Source organism: Lampris incognitus, chromosome 6, assembly GCF_029633865.1.
Source record: "Lampris incognitus isolate fLamInc1 chromosome 6, fLamInc1.hap2, whole genome shotgun sequence".
In the NCBI taxonomy this organism is placed as follows: Eukaryota; Metazoa; Chordata; class Actinopteri; order Lampriformes; family Lampridae; genus Lampris; species Lampris incognitus.
Genome location: NC_079216.1, coordinates 10,975,607 through 10,994,858, shown reverse-complemented (window position 1 = coordinate 10,994,858; position 19,252 = coordinate 10,975,607). Strand labels below are relative to the sequence as shown.

The 19,252-nt window shown below is 43.7% G+C and overlaps 1 protein-coding gene across 1 annotated transcript in view; it reads right to left on the bottom strand.

The window, feature by feature from the left end:
- Positions 1–19,162, bottom strand: part of poc1b (POC1 centriolar protein B) — a 104,857-nt gene extending 85,695 nt beyond the window's left edge. Inside the window, exons 1-10 of the mRNA XM_056281741.1 lie at positions 19,057–19,162; positions 18,308–18,392; positions 13,815–13,986; positions 13,082–13,261; positions 9,133–9,240; positions 6,969–7,084; positions 6,455–6,588; positions 4,806–4,874; positions 4,491–4,643; positions 3,791–3,868 (exon numbers count right to left, since the gene is read on the bottom strand). Coding sequence (XP_056137716.1) covers positions 3,791–3,868; positions 4,491–4,643; positions 4,806–4,874; positions 6,455–6,588; positions 6,969–7,084; positions 9,133–9,240; positions 13,082–13,261; positions 13,815–13,986; positions 18,308–18,392; positions 19,057–19,071 — 1,110 coding nt within the window. The 5' untranslated portion in view covers positions 19,072–19,162. The remainder of the gene's footprint in view (positions 1–3,790; positions 3,869–4,490; positions 4,644–4,805; positions 4,875–6,454; positions 6,589–6,968; positions 7,085–9,132; positions 9,241–13,081; positions 13,262–13,814; positions 13,987–18,307; positions 18,393–19,056) is intronic.
- Positions 19,163–19,252: the final 90 nt, after the last annotated feature.

Here is a 19,252-nt window from a genome sequence, read left to right as displayed (position 1 = left end):
GCAAGGAACCAGCAAGCAAGTTAGAAAGGTCAAGTCTGTGTGTGCATGGGTGTGTATGTGCATTTTGGCTAAGGTGTAAGGTGTGTGTCTCTGTGATGTGAATGAACAAGTGTATTTGTGTGTCTGATTCAAATGCAGTGAGTTAGTCAGACAGGAAGAGCCCTCGCTAGTCTATTATTAGGCCTGCTGTCGCTGTTGCTCCCTGGTTAGGGGGCCCTTGGGGGCCCAGAGAAAAGGCACGTGGATTCAAATTGTACCCTTCTCTCCCTCTGATCTCTCCATCTCTCCCTCTGATCTCTCCATCTCTCTCTCTGCCTGATGGGCATGGACCTCTTAACTCAGCCATGCTCCAGCAATTTGCACAGTGAGCTCAGCAAAGACAACCATGGAAGCAAAGGGGGGAGGGAGGAAGAGGAGGAGGAGAAGATGAGTGGAGAGCAGAGAATTGAGTGGAGAGAACATGAGGGGAGAAAGGAGAGGAGCAACAAAAGAATTAGAGTACAGGCGCAGAGTGGGAGGAGCAGGAAAGAGAGAAGGATAAAATATGAAGAGGAGGAATGAACAGGAGAGGAGAGAAGAAGTTGTCTTGTGGAACTGACTTCACAGACGACCTTGGTAACAACAATATTTGCAGATGCTTTGTTTTCAGGCATGTTTTATCATTCAGGAGGTGCAGATTTGCCAGATGGAATAATGTAACGAGTGCCAGAATGCTTCTTCAATCACAAGAAAGTATTTGTAATGTCAAGTTCTTTTCTTTTCTTTTTTTGGATTTTCTTCTTTTTCTCTCCAATTGGACCCGACCAATTAACCCACTCTTCTGAGCCGTCCCGGTCGCTGCTCCACCCCCTCTGTTGATCCAGGGAGGGCTGCAGACTACCACATGCCTCCTCCGATATATGTGGAGTCGCCAGCCGCTTTTCACCTGACAGTGAGGAGTTTCACCAGGCAGACGCAGCACGTAGGAGGATCACGCTATTCCCTTCAGTTCCCCCTCCCCCTTGAACAGGCGCCTTGGCCGACCAGAGGAGGTGCTAGTGCAGCGACCAAGACACATACCCACATCCGGAGGTAAAATGGGGATTCGATCCGGCAATCCCCGTGTTGGTGGGCAACGGAATAGACCGCCACGCTACCCGGACACCCATTATTTTATTTTCTGACACCCACAGCAAATCTGACACTAGTGCAACTGTCTTGATGAAAATAAATAATGCTCATTTAATCCCAAGCAAGTTACATAATAAATGAGAAAAAAACAAAACCCTAACTTCGCCTGTGATACTGGCTCTCACAGAGGGTAACACTCTCAACCCTCAAAGCTTTATTGCTAGGCTTTACATGGGGGACAGCACTTCTAATCACTGTAGTGCTAGTTTGTCAATCCACTGAGCCACACATACACTGAACAACAGAGCATGAAACCCCTTAACCATGGCAACATTAGCACAATGCCCTGCTCATTGAGCTACATGGGCCCATGTTAACATGAATTGCCTTTTTCTTTTTCTTTTTTGTAATAATGTGTTCTCTACTTATCTGCACTGGCCATCATCGCTCTTAATGACTTCCACTTGACTTGTGCCTTTCATGGCTTCCCTCCCAGGGAGCAACAGATGTCAATGAATAAAATGCCCATAAAGCACAACAGCGTTCCATTCCAAACAAATAAAATCACAAAAGTATACCAATAAATAGCACAAGACTTTTTTGCTTAAGACTGTTACTGCAGCACAGGGTACACCGCAGGGACTTGGCTTGGCTAACCCATTTCATTTTCAGCAGTGAAAGAAATTATACAAAAAGTGAGGGTAAGACGTCAGCAAATTGGTGTTTAGGATTTGCTATTCAGTAAGGAAATTGAAGGTTTTCATGCAACATCTTTTGACAGTTTGTAAGCTTGCAAGTACAAATTGTCTAATAGCAGAATTATGTTTGGTCTTTATATAAAACTGCTGTACAAAATCCAAGGACAGCATTTCATGAAAGTGATTAGGTCTAGTCTGAATTTATTATTTGATTCACCTGGTAGATTAGCCTAGTTAAGGCACCAGACACGCTAGCACAGTTGCCATGGTGACTCTGACCCCGAAAAAGAACAGGGAAATGAATAGATGGAAGAAACTAGAGAGAGGAACTATAGCCTGTAATGTAGATTTGACTTCATTGTGTAATTGAGGAAACAAAAAAACATTCATTAGGCAATTTTTTTTCCCACAGTGGGAAAAATGAACAAGGGGACAATCACAAATGGAAACTGTGTGCATCCAGACACATGGTGCTCCGTCCTTGAAGGCAGAAATTAAAGATATTTTACCCCCAGACCAGCATCTCCATTTCGAAAACTTCTCATTTGTCAGGGCGCAAGTTTCTTCCCTGCACAAAAGATTCTTTCACTGAGACCAGTGTACATTAATTCTACTTGTTCATCCAAGATCGGCATAATGGCAGTAAGCGGATAATGTTTACTCTAATTTATGTCTAGGACTTGAACTTGTGACATAATTTGAACCCGCTACCGAGGTTGAAGGCCTGATCAATGCGCTGAGGCCAAACAGTGAGCCCCTGGCAACAGCGAAGAAAAAGCAAGAAATGGTCTGGAAAACAAAACATCATCTTGCGGGTAAATTAATCTGAAACGGTTTCTGTCTAAGGATTAGAGAAGGTTCTGCTGCTCTGATTCCTAGATGGGCTGGAAAACAACACGACCACTGAAACTAAACGAGTAACATTCAGTTTACTTCCGCTACCCTTGAGGTGTCCTGCAGCTCAGCATTTGTCACCTCACTGCTCCACTGGTATGTGTGTAGGCGTATGGTAACTGATAAGTAACTTCCAGGTGTGAACAAGACCCTACATCATTGTGAGGCAGGTGGCTGCTCTAACAGAGAGTGCAGGCTCAGCAAAATTCTTCTATAAAAGAAAAAAATAAAAATAAATGCACACAGCCCAATTTTGCCCCATAGGATAACTGTCCCTCTGAAAAGTGAACGGTGTTTGCATCACAAAAGTTCAGGTAGCACAAATGCGGGTGCTGTGCTACTAGTCACGTGAGGCCAGACCTCAAGATAAGATAATAAGATGACTTGATCTGAGGAAGTTTCACCTCAATATTTTGTCGTTTCCTAGCCACTGGATTCCAGTATTTCACCTGGCTGCATTGGCTGTCGATCAGAAGCACTTTGAAATCTCGTCACAGGTAGATTACATTACCATATGCACCAGATGTTCTTTGAACAGTATTTTCAACTTTAAGAAATGATGGAAGATTCAGCTTTAGACTCGATGCTAACTGAAATCTATAAAACCCACAAAATTACAGACATGAAGCCACTATAAAAGTTATGCTTAGAGTATTCAATCAAATTTAGTGATGTGTTTGCTTGATTTTGATTCGTCAACTTCTTTTGTTTTCTTCTCCTCTTGTCTGAAACAAGTAGTCCAACAAGTAGTCTTAACACGTGTTACAGACACTGGTAGGGGTTGCTGTTCTGCAGATCCAAATAGCAAAGATATTGAAAGGTGTGCACTGCCATCCAATGGTCACACAATATTAACACCCTGAATTTAGCAAGCGATTATAATCAAAAGTCTCTTTGTTTGCATTTGTTTTGTGACCAACTTAGCGATACAAAGCACACATCACAGGCACGCACTTCATATTTCAGATGTAAACGAGCAATGATATTACTGCTGACAAGTGGATTGGCAGGCAACTGTCACAGATAAATGGCTAATGGCTTAGGGTGTTTTCTCTCAGTTGTGTGATTGGTGGGGAGCCAAGTCTTACCTTAGTGGAGTAATCAGCTCGACCTAGCTCTATGACTGGTGGGTCAACTGATTGGGTATCCGCCACTACTGAACTGATCTGTGGGAAAAGAAATGGAAATAGCTTTCAGACACACACACCACAGACAAAATGTTCCAGCAATTTCTTATGCAGTCTCTCTGTCTCTCCTCAAAATACCACGATCAAGCTACCCAAGGTTATCCGAATCAGTTTTATTAGCCAGGTAAGTTTGAACTTACAAGGAATTTGACTTGGATGGCTGCTAATTATTAAAAATAACATTTGCTAAATAAGTGTATATAAAAAGGTATATTTAACAATGACTGATACTGATAATTATAGTAAAATAGAAATATTTTAGGACAAATAGGTGTTCTTTTTTATGCAATATGTACACAGCCTCAGGATGCTTGGACTGCATAATGTGGATTACAATTTATCTTTCATTGTTAATTAAACATAGCTAATCTGTGTCAGACGGGGAATGTAAATCAGAGCAAATGTGCATATCCCCAAATATATAGACAAAAAGTTCCTTCATGTACAACTCCCTTTTGTCATAGTTATGGTCCCCGGTAGGATGAATTAAAACTGTATAGGTGAGTCAGTTACAATGCAGCCGAGCTACCTGCAGCAGCACTGACCAATGTCCCCCCATACTGATTATCCTTTCCTCTGTGTAATCTAGAACCCAACTGACCTCTATGGCTGTAGGCTGTGGGCAGTTGAGGTGGGGAAGACAGGGGTGGATATCTGACAGGTGGGGTGGGGGGTCTGGGGGGGACCTCTGGCGGTGTCTAGTCAGGGTGTCCCGGTAGACTTTGGTGTCAAAATTGGTCCTCCACATCAGCACCTGGGTTTAAAAGGAGGACCAGCTGAACTTTTTGATCTTTATTAAGGCAGCTAGCAAACCTGCAGACATTTTCTGTTAGCCTGCACAGTTTCTCCTGGAGTTGAAATGTCTTACAATACCATATTTTGACAGGTGAATACTATCTTGTGGTAGGCTACCAACCTGACCATCTACTCCTCCTGAGGCAAAGAGATCTCCCGTCCTGGAAAAGGCCACTGTGAGCACAGAACCCTGAAAAAAAAAGAATATAACCAAAAAAAATTAAATCCCCTGTCACCATATAATAAGGAATGCTGGAAAATTGTAGATACCAGTGCTCCTTTCTAAATGACATACAGGTTCAAATTACAAAACAATTTTCAGTACTTTTTTCCCCCAATGAAAGCACATTTGATGGTGCCATCTTCTGCTGAATAACTGCACTGAGTTTATTTCTACATTTCAAACACCAAACAAGAGAAATTAAAAAAAAAACTTCTTATTTTAATCCTCTTATATTTTGAAACGTTTTAACACCATCCCGTAGCTTCTGATGCCTTATACAAAAACATCTGGAGTGATTCCAGAAATACCCAATTACGTTTGGCATTAACTCATAACACCATAGCCTGCTAAGGTTTCATGTACAGTATGTGATAGGTAATCTAACTGTACATCAGGCCACATACCATCTGAAATGTAACGAAACCCAAGTACAAACTAGCGAAGGCTCAATTATCTCAATTTTCAGTTTCTCCCCAAGAGGTTGTCATATCTGATGTTGCTCCCAAGTAACAATAATGACTCAACTGTAGAGTCATTCTAATCTCCCTAGCACTTTAGGTGGGAGGGAAATTAGAAGACTCAACAGACCTTTTTCACAGCAGCCATTTAGACATGAAATGACATTAACGAAGGTTCTGTTCTATTGAGGTATAGAGCCTTAATGTGATTAGTGACACCCGTGTTTACCTACTATTTCATGTCAAAATGGCTGCTGTGAAAAATGTCCATAAATCAGCATGCTACCTTGGATAAAGGTTGTAAAAAAAAAAAAAAAATCAAAGAGGCAGATCAGAGGATGTATTTCCTGTTGCAGGAAAAGAAATTCCATCTTCAGCAGACAATGAATTCTAAATGGCTGAGGATGTGGTTTGTGTCAGCTAGCCCACAGGACAGAGCAAGACTGCAGCATATCATCTGGTCAGCTGAGAGGACCGTGGGTACAGACTGCCGACCTTACAGGACCATCATGTGAGTTCAGGTCCAAGATGATCACCGGCCAGCTCACGCTGGCCACCACACATTTCAAGCGCTCCCCCCGGAAAGAGTATTTAACACTAGCGATTGTTAAATACAAGGGGGTACTCATTCTGAAATATATACAATCCTCAAATATAAAAAGTTAACAAGTTGTCCACTCCTAATATGGCCAACACACTTGAAAATTTGATCCATCCATTTTCCGAACCGCTTATCCTGCTCTAAGGGTCACGGGGATGCTGGAGCATATCCCAGCACTCATTGGGTGGCAGGCGGGGAGACACCCTGGACAAGCTGCCAGACTATCACACAGGGCCGACATACGTACACACACCCACCCACACACGTTCATACCTAGGGACAATTTAGTACGGCCGATTCACCTGACTTACATGTTTTTGGACTGTGGGAGGAAATTTGATTTGTTAATAAAACTTACAAGTCTGGACTGTCAAAGCTCCAGCAATTTTTGAATGTAATGGGTTTTATCTTAATACATAGAAGAAAAAAAATCCCTCTCTATAAAACCAATCATACGAGGACCAATTTAAGCTGTGCTATAGTGCCACCTTGTGCCCATGCAGCGTGTAGATAAGGCGTCCCTCCAGCAGGTCCAGGATCTTCACAGTGCTGTCTCGGGATCCACTGATCAGGTAGTTGTTGGATCGGTGGAAGGAAAAGCAATTGATACCTGCACTGTGAACTGACCCAAAATGAGAGGGACAGGTCAGGAAAAAAAAATCGTATTAGGTTAAATTGATGCTTTGCTTGATGAAAAACTCTTGGCGACTAAATGTGCATCATTTTACAGATACTGAATGATAAACCTTTTTTCTCCAGAATTTGATATATAGCAGTTTTCAATTGATTCTTCAAATTAAACTTTCTCATATTCACTACTATGGCTATGATTCTAAACTTTCCTTAGTTAAAAGCTTTTTTTTTTCCACGTAGGAACTTCGGCTGATTCTAATGAACTCACAATATTTGGATGTTGATGAGCGTTTCAGATTTTCAAACACATCCCTAAAATGTAGATTTAAGTTAAAAATGTTTCACAGAAATGTTCCAAGTTTTCAATACCTTGGTAATGCTGAATTAGTTTGTTTGTCCGTAGATCCCAGATTTTCAATGTGTTGTCTGCTCCACAGGATGCTAAGCAGGTGCCGCTGGAATTGAAGTCAACAAATGTTGCAGATCTGGAAGTTAAAAGGAAGGGCTTAGTGGAGTAAGTCATCTCACGGGGCAAGTATGTGATACAGCATAACATCACTGTGTACCACAGTAACATGGAGTGGTTATTCACACACAGTCCATATGCAAGCTCTGGATTCAGTGTAAAAATTTGGGCTAATTCTATCGCCAATTAGTCTTATATATTGTCAATGTCTCATTGAATCACATAAAAATGGAATGATGTCAAACAAACACATGGAATTGTCTTTGTTTTTAATTGTGTATTTCAAAAAACTGCAGCGTGTATACAATTTAAATTAAAGACAGCACATAATTCTTTTCATTGATTTCAATACACATGAAATGTACCAACCTGTTGTTTAAATGTGAGCTGTGGAAACAGATTGTTTCACTGTGACAACTATTTTCATCTGTCTTCTACTGAAAGATCCCCCAGCACACTGCTGAACTAAGGAGCTGTACCTCTTAACAGCTCTCATCCTTTTTATGAATATGAACACTAGATATGCAAAACTTGTGACACTTCTCTAGAGGGCAATGAGACAATTCACACATAACCGACTGGAACGATTATAGTGTAAACAAAAATTTTGATGAAAAATATTTGGTAACAGGACTGGCTGCTCATGGGAGCTGGGATTGCATTCTTTGGACCACTCGCAGGGGTCCCGAACCAGCTCACGGCTGCAGTGACGGTAAGCATAGCTGCCAATTTACTCGCCTCCGTTTTCATATTAGCTCTGTGTTTGGTTTTCTCTTTTCATTTCACGTTGTGCTACCGCAGTGGCAAGTTCCAGTTGTGTGCTTGTCGTGGCTGTGCCATAACACAAGGAATAGTTCAAAGAAAGGCTGGAGTTGATCTAATAGGTACACCGCTTAAGTGTATCTAATACAAGTTCACTGAGACCCACCTATGGAGGTATTTTTTGTGGAGGACCCACCAATTATTTTGTACAAAAAAGAAGCAAAATTGGGGGCGTCTGGGTAGCGTAGCGGTCTATTCCGTTGCATACCAACACAGATGTTTCGGTATTAAATGACAAGACAAGTCATGAGTGCTGACAAACTATTTTTATCTGGATCGGAGCACAACAACATCCGGGGCAAAACAACATCCGGGGCACAACGCCCCTACAGCGATACACAGCCGGCAAAGCAGCACCACCTAAATTCCAACAGACAGCAGTAATGTGCCATCTAAGACCCATAACATCTTCCTTTTCAGAAATAAGAAACACCTCATTAAGTTCCAGAACTAAACTGTATTTATGTATTTGTGTACTTCGTACTTAGCCCTCCATTACTGAACATGACATAAATATTACAATTTTTTTTTTTTTTTGTAGCAACAGCAATATTGGTATAACAGTCCGACCCAACTACAAATTAAGCCAAACAGGTGCCCTGTGATGGCCTGGCGGCCTGTCCAGGGTGTCTCCCCGCCTGCAGCCCAGTGACTGCTGGAATAGGCTCCAGCATCCCCGCGACCCAGATTCGGATAAAGCGGCTTGGATGATGGATGGAATATTTGGTGACTTCTATGTTATACAAATAATATATATATATATAAATGACTAATCATACAATGAACTGAAAACAAGTGGACTTTTTTTTTTGTTTCACCAAAAGAAAGGTAAAAAGACTAAAATGTAAAAGGAGACGAATTAATAAAGAAAATTTGCAAAGCAGTTTTTTTTACATTAATTAATAATCTTTTCTTCTTTTTTTTTGCATTAGGTACATAAATTGAACCACACATTCTTTTCCATGCAGCACCCTACCTCTCACACACTTCCTTCCCTCTTGGGTGCTAGAAGTATTTAACAGTTTTGTTTCCATACAATGGAAAAGAAACTCAAAAGCAAGGCTATAAAGACATTAAAAGTATAAAAAGAAAACTAAAAACGGACCAAAACTTACTGAGAAAACTTAGGAAACCTGGTATGGTCAAAAGACTATCACAAACAAAAGCCAAAACTACTGCCAAAAAAATCAGACATGACTGGTCATAGGTGGTTTAGGAGAACTAAGCAGGCTTTTTATTCCTTACCCTCCATAATCCGTGAAACAGTTGATGCAATGTTTAGTGGAGGTGTCCCAGAGCCGGACGCAGCGGTCATCCCCACAGGAGGCAATGAGATGGCCATCTGGAGAAAACCTATGCAAAAATAAAGAGAAGATTATTCAAGGAGGGGTTTTGACGGGCACACTTAGTCTGTTAAAGAATTGCCCAGCCTCACTGGGAGCTGCATAGTACAACCAGTCTACTACTGTTATACACTTTGCAGCTCCACTAAAACAACTGGGAGCTATAGACAGGAGACATATGAAAGGAAAAGGCTGAATGCTTGAACCCTACAGTGAAGGGGTCCGGGGGCTCTGTCATTCTCTGGGGGGCATTTTTCTGGCATGGTTTGGGTCCACTTGTCCTCTTAAGAGGGAAGGGTCACTGCAAATCTCTACAAAGTCATTCTGAGTGATCACCTTTAATCCTATGATGAAACATTTCTATCCTGATGGAAGTGGTCTCTTCCAGAATGAAAATGCCCTCATCCACAGGGCACGAGGGGTCACTGAATGGTTTGATGAAGATGAAAATTATGTAAATCAGTCACAATATCTCAATCCAATTGAACGCCTATGGGGGATTTTGGACCAACCTGTTAGACAGCGCTCTCCACCACCATCATCAAAACACCAAATAAGGAAATATCTCTTGGAAGAATGGTGTCCACCCCTCCAGTAGAGTTCATGGACTTGTAGAATCTATGACAAGGTCAATGAAGCTGTTCTGGAGGCCCAACACTTTACTAAGACACTTTCTGTTGGTTTTATCTTTAATTTGTCAACCGTCTGTGTGTGTCTGTGTCTGCATACTTAAGGACCTTGATGTAAGTTGTTATGAGAGGTTGTTCATGATTTTCCTTAGACACAATTTAAATCAACAACCTTCAATTTATAGGCGCAAACAAGATGTGTTTTATTTATTTTTAATTTTGAGATACTTTATTGATCCCTGTGGGGAAATTACGCTCTGCAATGAACCCATCCTAGCTGTGTAGCTAGGAGCAGTGGGCAGCTCCCATGCAGCACCCGGAGAGCAACTCCGGTTTGTCTTGAACCCAGAGAAAACCCTCCTCAGACACGGGGAGAACATGCAAACTCCACACAGAGTATGACCCCCCAAGGTTGGACAACCCCAGCGTTCGAAGCCAGGACCTTCTTGCTGTGAGGCGACAGCGCTAACCACTGCGCCACCGTGCCGGCCAACTTTATGCTCTCCTTTAAATAAGAGCAACTAAAAGAGTGCACCTGACCTTTATGCAGTGACCTTTATGATCCTTATGCAGCAGTAATTACTGATAACATATCAAAACCTTATCGGTTTTGATATGTTATTAACACTCAAGCCTGTTTCATGCGTCACGCACGGAATGGGCTTGTACTGCTATGTATTAAAAGTGTTTTTTCCTAAATCTATATTGATATTCCGCTCCTCATTAGTTGAGCACTTCTATCTACACCATTGACGGTTTCGGGGGGAAAAACACTATATATAAAGATAGATTTAGGAAAAAACTTTTAATGCATTTCAGTACAAGCTTGTTTCATGCGTCATGCACTCATCAGCTGCCAATGTGATGAGTGTGCAACACACAAAATGATGATTCCTTATGTTCTTTCCCGAGTAGGTTTATTGACAGCTGATGATTGCTTATGGCATAAAACAGGCTTGTACTGTCTCATAAAGAATGTACTTGACTCACTGGATTATTTTGCTCCTTATTTGTTGAGCACTTTCCCTACCTTTGAGTGCTTCTTTTCTACTACTACTATTAGTTTCGGCTGCTCCCGTTAGGGGTCGCCACAGCGGATCATCCGTTTCCATTTCTTCCTGTCTTCTGCATTTTCCTCTGTCACACCAGCCACCGGCATGTCTTCCCTCACCACATCCATAAACCTCCTCTTTGGCCTTCCTCTTTTCCTCTTCCCTGGCAGCTCCATATTCAGCATTCTTCTCCCAATATACCCAGCATCTCTCCTCCACACATGTCCAACCCATCTCAATCTTGCCTCTCTTGCTTTGTCTCCAAACTGTCCAATACACATATATATATATATATACACACACACACACACACACACACACACACATATGTATATACTATGTATATATATATATATATATATATATATATATATATATATATAAAACAATGTCCAGAGCCTTCAGCATCTGAAGGCTCTGGACATTGTTGGGCTGTCTTGGTTGACACGCCTCTTCAGTGTCGCGTGGAGGTCGGGGACAGTACCTATGGAGTGGCAGACTGTGGTGGTGGGTCCCATATTCACAAAAGGGGACCGGAGGGTGTACTCCAATTATCAGGGCATCACATTGCTCAGCCTCCCTGGTAAAGTCTACTGTAGGGTGCTGGAAAGGAGGCTCCGACCAATTGTCGAACCTCAGATCCAGGAGGAACAATGCGGATTCTGTCCTGGCCGTGGAACAATGGCCCAACTCTTTACCCTTGCGGAAGTGCTGAGGAGGGCATGGGAGTTTGACCAGCCAGTCTACATGTGTTTTGTGGACTTGGAGAAGGCTTACGACCATTTACCCCGGGGCACTCTGTGGGGGGTACTGCGGGAGTATGGGGTACCGGGGCAGTTGCTACAAGCCATCCGGTCCTTGTATGACCAAAGTGAGAGCTGTGTCCACATTCTTGGCACAAAGTCAAACACATTTTCGGTGGGTGTTGGACTCCACCAGGTTGTCCCTTGTCTCTGATTCTGTTTGTGATATTCATGGACAGGATCTCAAGGCGCAGTCAAGGAGAGGAGTGTGTCTGTTTTGGGAACCTCAGAATTGCATCTCTGCTCTTCGCAGATGACGTGGTTTTGTTGGCTTCATCAGACCGGGACCTCCGGCGCACACTGGGGCAGTTTGCAGCTGAGTGTGAAATGGTCGGGATGAGAGTCAGCACCTCCAAGTCTGAGGCCAAGGTTCTCTACTGGAAAATGGTGGATTGCTCCCTCTGAGTTGGGGATGAGTTGCTGCCCCAAGTGAAGGAGTTCAAGTATCTCGGGGTCTTGTTCACGAGTGAGGGTAGGATGGAGCATGAGATTGACAGATGGATTGGTACAGCATCAGCAGTAATGCAGATGTTGTACTGGACCATTGTGGCGAAGAAGGAGCTGAGCCGGAAGGCAAAGCTCTCAATTTACCAGTCAATCTTCGTTCCAATCCTCACCTATGGTCATGAGCTTGGAGACAAAGCAAGAGAGGCAAGCTTGAGATAGCTTGGACATGTGAGGAGGAGGACATGTAGGTGGCTGGTGTGACAGAGGAAGATGCAGAGGAGAGGAAGAAATGGAAACGTATGATCCGCTGTGGCGACCCCTAACGGGAGCAGCCAAAAGTAGTAATAGATTTATTTAGATGTTTAATTAAATAATCTGCTATAAGTTGGAGGTCCTTTTCTAAAATAGTTTGCCAGCTAAAAGGTGAAGATGGATGTTTAAGCTTCAGAAACTGTTAGTCATAGTGGCCAGTGGAAATAAAACAACATTACTTGCTTGAGATGCATTATAGTTTGGCAGCACTTAAATACAGTATTTGAAAGAGCTTTATGTTGAAACAGGTGACACTCTTTTCTCCACAGCTGAATCGAGTAACATAAATACTGATCTAAATGTCCATTTTTGTTTAGGGCTAAAGGTCTTCTGCTGCTATTTTATCTTAAATTCCAAAATTAGGAACTTCCTGTTTGGTTAGGCATATGATATTTGAGGAAACTTCACATTTTTGGACTCTGTCACATACTATAAACTATAAGCAGATGCTGACACCACACACACACACACACACACACACACACACACACACACACACACACACACACACACACACACACACACACACACACACACACACACACACACACACACACACACAAACAAACACACCAACACACACACACAGCTGTGGTGCTTACTGTTACCTGGCACAGCGCACCCAGTTGGTGTGCTGGTTTAAAGAGTAGATGAAGCGCTGACGGTGGACACTCCACACCTTGACGGACTTGTCGTCTGAAGCAGTCACCAATCTATGGCCATCGTGAGAGAAATTCACACTGCGCACAGTGGCTGTGTGTGCTTTGAACACTGTTGACTCACCTTTACTGTTAACAAAAACATAGAGAAAGACACACACAAAATCACACACAGACATGTTTGACAAAGAGCACACACACATACAGTATAAATACACAAACATACACACACAAAGATATGGGTACACTCACAGGCTTGTGTGTGTGACTAAAAAGTCTCCAGAGCCTTCTATTATAGTCTATCCAATTGGCAAGTAATACATGTCTGACATATCCACATAGTTTTCCTTTGTTCTAGCATGGAAGACAAGCAGTTTGTGGACAGCATTTATGCCTTATTTAAAGTTTGTAAATTCAGTGGATTTGAATAACGGATGGAAAACTTTAACATATAATTACATATTGATATGTAGACTATTCTCAGTTGAATGTGTTGCACTGATGCTTTGCACCACTGTCTGTGAGATCATTTTGTCTCTATCCCTTTGTATCGGTTTGTACCATTACTAAAAATGTGTTGCTCTATCTCTGATCAATGGCACCAACAAATGTTCTTGTGCATTTATTGTTGTTAGTGAACAAACTGTTTCTGATTTAGGTTGCAAAACAGACTTGAGCTTACAAGCAAGGTGTCCAAAGTCGCACTGTCCGGTCCTTGGAGGAGGTGGCCACTAGGTCGCCCAAAGGGGAGAACTGCACTCCAGTGATGTTGTCTTTATGGCCCACAAAACGGAAGGCCCTGGCCTTGGAGGCCAAATTCCAAATCATCAAATTCTGATCCACAGATCCTGTGGCTGAACGGAGAAATTAGATGGTAAAATATGACACATAGAATGAATGAGTCTACAAAGTCATTCTGCCATTTAATGTCTATAGAGCAAATCTCGATGATGCTACAGATTAAAATTTTGGTTCCCAAAATTGTAGCCTTTACAGGGGAAATGGCTATCTCATCAAGAGAAGAGAAGAGAAGAGAAGAGAAGAGAAGAGAAGAGAAGAGAAAAGAATATATCAATTCGAAGATACATCCTAGGATGCGTTGGGACACATCATCAATGATGTTTTCTGAGGTCCTCAGGTGTTTCAGGTTTTTACACATCTTACAACCTCACTCAGGCGACCCAGCCAGGGTTGATCAGGTCCTGGCTTGTGTCCCAGCAGCATTGGCCCACAGATCACTCCTACTGATCCAAAGCCATCTGGAGGCCCTCTCTGCAGCCTCCATGGTAGACTTGATGGCTTGCCTTTTTGCAGCCCCAGTGATGCCAAGTAGAGTGTAGACCTTGCACAGTAAGCGGCCATCAAAGCCTCTACACCCCACTTCAAAGGGCTCACAATGCGCCTTCCAGCCTCTCCTCCAGTACTGACCCACCAGCTCCTGGCACTTGGACCACTTCCGCTCATTTGTCTCTTCCATCCAGTCCTCCCAGGGAACAGTCAGTTCTGTAAGGAGCATCTGCTTTGAAGAGGCTGATGATAGCCCAACGTCTAGCCTCAAACAAGTTGTCATATCGTGGTCCAGGAACCTGAGCTGCCCCCAAGTTGACTTGCAGCTCCTAAGTTGACTCGCAGCTCCCAGTCTGACACAGAGGTGAGGAGACCGGCTGCTGACCTGGGCTGGGACTGAGGCTGCTCACCAGCCCTGACAAAGGGTTCCTCAGTCCAGGACTTGCTTTTTGTTGGCCATAGCTTTGGAGATGGCTTCTGCAACTTTCTACAGCACCTGGTCGTGTCGCCAGCACGATCAGCCCTCCCCCAGGGCTGTTGAGCAGCTGCTGAGGATGTGCTCGAGTGAACCTTTTCCAGGGCACAGAGGACAAATTTGCCCACTGAGGCAATTTTGTAATTTGTGATATTGGGCTATACAAATAAAATTGACTTGACTTGACTTCACATGACGGAGAATCAATCTTGCCCCAGAGAAGGAGATTTGCTGGACGAGGTAGAACATCATACACGGCTTGTACCATGAAATTGATCTGCTGCGGTTCTGCCTGCCAGATATCTGCCCAGGATATCGCCCTCTCCAGCGCACCATCCATACTCCCTGCTGCCGCATGCCCACCGTTTTGCTGGTCCTTTCCTCCTCGACACCTGCCCACACCTCCTCCAGGACTTGATGACTTCTGTCCTTGCTATGGGCCTTATCATAGTGCAGTTATGGGACGGCTCCTAGCCCTACCTGTCCAGTTTCTACCGTGCCCACCAAAGCTCTGTGTCTCAGTCGAGACTCTGCTATCTCCAGGCCTTCCTGGGCTCTCCAATTCCTGCCTGTCCGCACCATAATGCGTGTTGGCGCCACTCGAGTCCTTGAAGTCCCGATAAAGCAGTGCCTCTCTTGTGCAAGAAACCCTGAACTCCTCATTGAGGCTGTTGATAGGGAGCTGGAGTTTGTTGCTCCTCCCATACTGTGCTGCACTGCTAAGGCTGCGCGGCAGACCCAGCCATCTCCAGAGGTAGCTACTGATGTAGCTATCCGGAGGTAGCTACTCTCCAAGGTCTCCAATGTCGACAGAGTTACGACTCAAGGTAAGATGCCAGGTTGGTAAAGCCAAGCCTTGAACCTGCTAGGTAGGCCAGACTTGTCTACGATGGTGAGCTAAGTCTCGAGTTCCTTGATGGTTGCTTGGATTGCCGCTGCATACCTAAGGCTACAGTCACAGACCTTGCCTAGATTCTTGACTGGTTTCTCAATGATGGATGGGATTGTAATGTCATCCAAAAAGAAGAGAAACTTGTTAACCACTTTCCCCCTCTTCAACACTATGGCTCTGGATTTGGCTGGTTTAAAACTCATCCTTGCCCAGCATACGGGCTTATCCAGGCCCTGGAGGATCCACCTACAACCAGGGACCGATGATGTGGTGACAGTGAGGTCATCCATAAAGGCTCTGATGGGGGGCTGCCGAACACCAGATTTGGACAGAGGGCCTCTGCACTCACCATAATCATGGCAAAGGCAGAGTGTAACTGAGATGGTACACCCAGTTATAATCCCCTTCTCGAGCCGATGCCAGTCAGATGTCGTATTCTCAGAAGTGACTCTGAGCCTTAAATTCCTGTAGTAATTCAGGATGAGGTCCTTGATCTTACTGGGTGCATGGTGTTGGTTCAGGGTTGTCTCAACCAGCCTGTGGGTTATTGAGCTGTATGCATTGGCGAGGTCGAGTCAAAACACTACTAGGTCACCCTTCCCTTCGTGCGCTTCCCTGATCAGCTGGGTGACAACTCCAGCGTGTTCTAGGCACCCTGGAACTCAAGGAATGCCACCTTTCTGTACCGAAGTGTCAATGTGTAGGCATTCTTATGGAGGAAGTCTGTCATCCTTCTGGATAGAATACTGAAGAAGAGCTTCCCCTCCACACTGAGAAGCAAGATGAAGCTGAACTGCTCCAGCCTGTTTGAGTTCTCTTCCTTTGGTATCCAGATTCCCTCTGCCTGCCTTCACTGGTCTGCTACAGTTCCCCTGTGCCAAATCACCTGCAGAATCTTCCAGAGGATACTGAGTAGCTCTGGGTAGCACTTGTACACCTTATAGTGTACTCCACTGGGTCCCGGAGCAGAGCTGGCTCTGGCTGCAGTAACCACATCCTGGACTTCCTTCCAGGTGGGCTCTCTGGTGTTGAACTCCATTGTGGGAGATGGTATGCCCAAAAGATCTCTGAGGGGCCCTAGCTCTTGCTCTCTATCAGGGTCGCTCAGTGTTGTGCAGGAAGTGGTCTACCTCTTCCTTAGAGCAGGCAAGACAACATCTGTGCTTCTGCTCTAACAGCTGCCTTGTGAATCCAAATGGATCAGCTATAAAAACAGTGCACTTCCTGGTTTGCTCTCTCCTCAATCTCCTGTGCCATTCTGTTCTGTGCAGGGTAATGAGCTTCTTCCTGATGATGTAACAAAGCTCAGCCAGTGGTGGTTTCTTCTCCTTGGTTGCTACCTTGAACTGCCTTGCCAGAATCCGAAGTTCTGCTACAGTTGGTGGAGCTTGTCTGCCCTTCATTTCATGGTGATCTTGCCCTCTTCAACACCAAACCTCTCTGCCGCAAAACTGACAATGATGGTTATCATCGTCAGAAGCCATCTGTCTGCATCTCCCTTGGCTGTTGATTTGATGATTCTGGCCACGTCCTCATCAAACTAGTGCCACTCTCTGAGCTGGCTTGCTGGAGGCCACTTGATCTGATGCAGCTCTGTACAATGTACAGTACAGTATATACAAAATGGTTGGATTATTTGACAGTGTTGCGCATTCATTTGAAGGACAGCCCACAGAAAGAAACTGTTTTTCTATTTGGTTGTTTTGGGGTACAGTGCTCTGTAGCACCTACCAGAAGGGAGGAGTTGGAACAGGCTGTGACCAAGGTGTGATGGGTCTGCAGTGATGTTGCCTTCCCATTTCATTAAACAAAACACTCTGGTAACTACCATGGGCATAGGGGGCTATGTATATAGGTTTGTGTGCATACATGTGGTTGTATCTTATAAATTGTAAACAAAAAAAGCAACTTATCATTTTTGATTCAAAAATATATGGTTCAGCCTAGATTCGCTTTGTCACGGAAGTGGCAAGGCGTTTCCTTCGAGACTGCCGGCCGGAGAGATGCAGTTGGCAAAAAGCATATAGTACGAGGGTGGGTGTTTGAACTAGAATAGGGAGCGATTGGCCACTAAATTGGGAGAAAAAGGGAAAAATCAGAAATAAATATATATATATATGGACCCATTTTTGCCAATTGACGTGATGTCAGAAGTACATAAAATTAAGTGTGCTGCCTGTGTGGGCGGCGCGTAAACATATCCACAGGACACCATCACCTGTTGAATCCATAGTCAACATTTGATTACCTTTTTATGATAAAACCTTATGTGGTTTTAATTATGCCACAGCAACCAATAGCACTTGTACAACAAAGGTCTGGATTTTGGGAGGAAAACATTCAAAAAGAGCTTAATTTAACTAAAAACTGATCAAATTCAGATATTTATCAACTCAGAACTGGTTCCAAAGCAGAATCCTAACCTTAATGTTGATGTGTTAATATTCCACAGTTGTAGATCAAGTAATCTTAAAATGTAATAAGACAATTATATGCAAAACCTAGTTAGAAAAGTGAATACCCAATTGTTTGTGATTGGGGTTGAAGTCTGCGCAGGTAACAGCATCCTTATGCCCCTTGAATTGTCTCTCGAGAATAGGGTCCTCCTGCAATGACAATATTCACAGTCAGGCAGATGAACCAGTGTTTCCGTTTATTAGCAGAGGTCCCTGGGGAAAGACAGTAGCTACAGATCTTTCCTGGTTGTGGGGCCCCTTTTTGCTACTGTGCAATCAACAGAGATTTCTCGCTTTAACTTCGACCATAATAGCAATAACGACTAGTTCTTAACGTTTGCGATATGCTTCTTTGCATTTAAAATGAAAGTCTGGTTAGCTTTGATAAAAATGACCCTCTCCCATTTTCATTACCAGTGATGGTAGTATTCTTGCCCAACACTGCACAACAGTTAACAGAGCCACATGTCCTCGGGTGAGGTAACGTTTCTGCATTAACTTAACCAATGTGAAGGGGCAATCCCAGGCAGTGCACCTAACTCTACAATGCAAAGGAAACATGACATATGAGAGTGGAAAGCCTCAAGAAAACAGAATATGAGGCATTTTGGGTATCATGCGATCCAGCAGCTCTGCGGCCTGAGCTTGCTGGAAAGCACCGGGGTGTATTTCTGGTTGTCTCCAAGCGGCAAATCCTCTTACAAATAAGAGGCAGCAAACTAACTAGCAAGTTAGCTGTTGCTGCACACAATCGTGAATATTTAGCCCTTTTAGGTCAAAGGCAAACAAATAATATGACAGCAAACAAACTTACCATAACCGACGCCATTACGTGTATATAAGAGTGTGAGCATTTGCCCTTTTAGGAAACCAAAACTCTCCACACAGAAAGTTTAAACGGTCCGCAGCTACGAACTCCCGTCATCGGTCAAACAACGCGCCCATCTTCCTCAGACCTGACAGGTCGATCCCCGATGACGTATCCCAGCCGAGTCTGCGCCGTAAATACT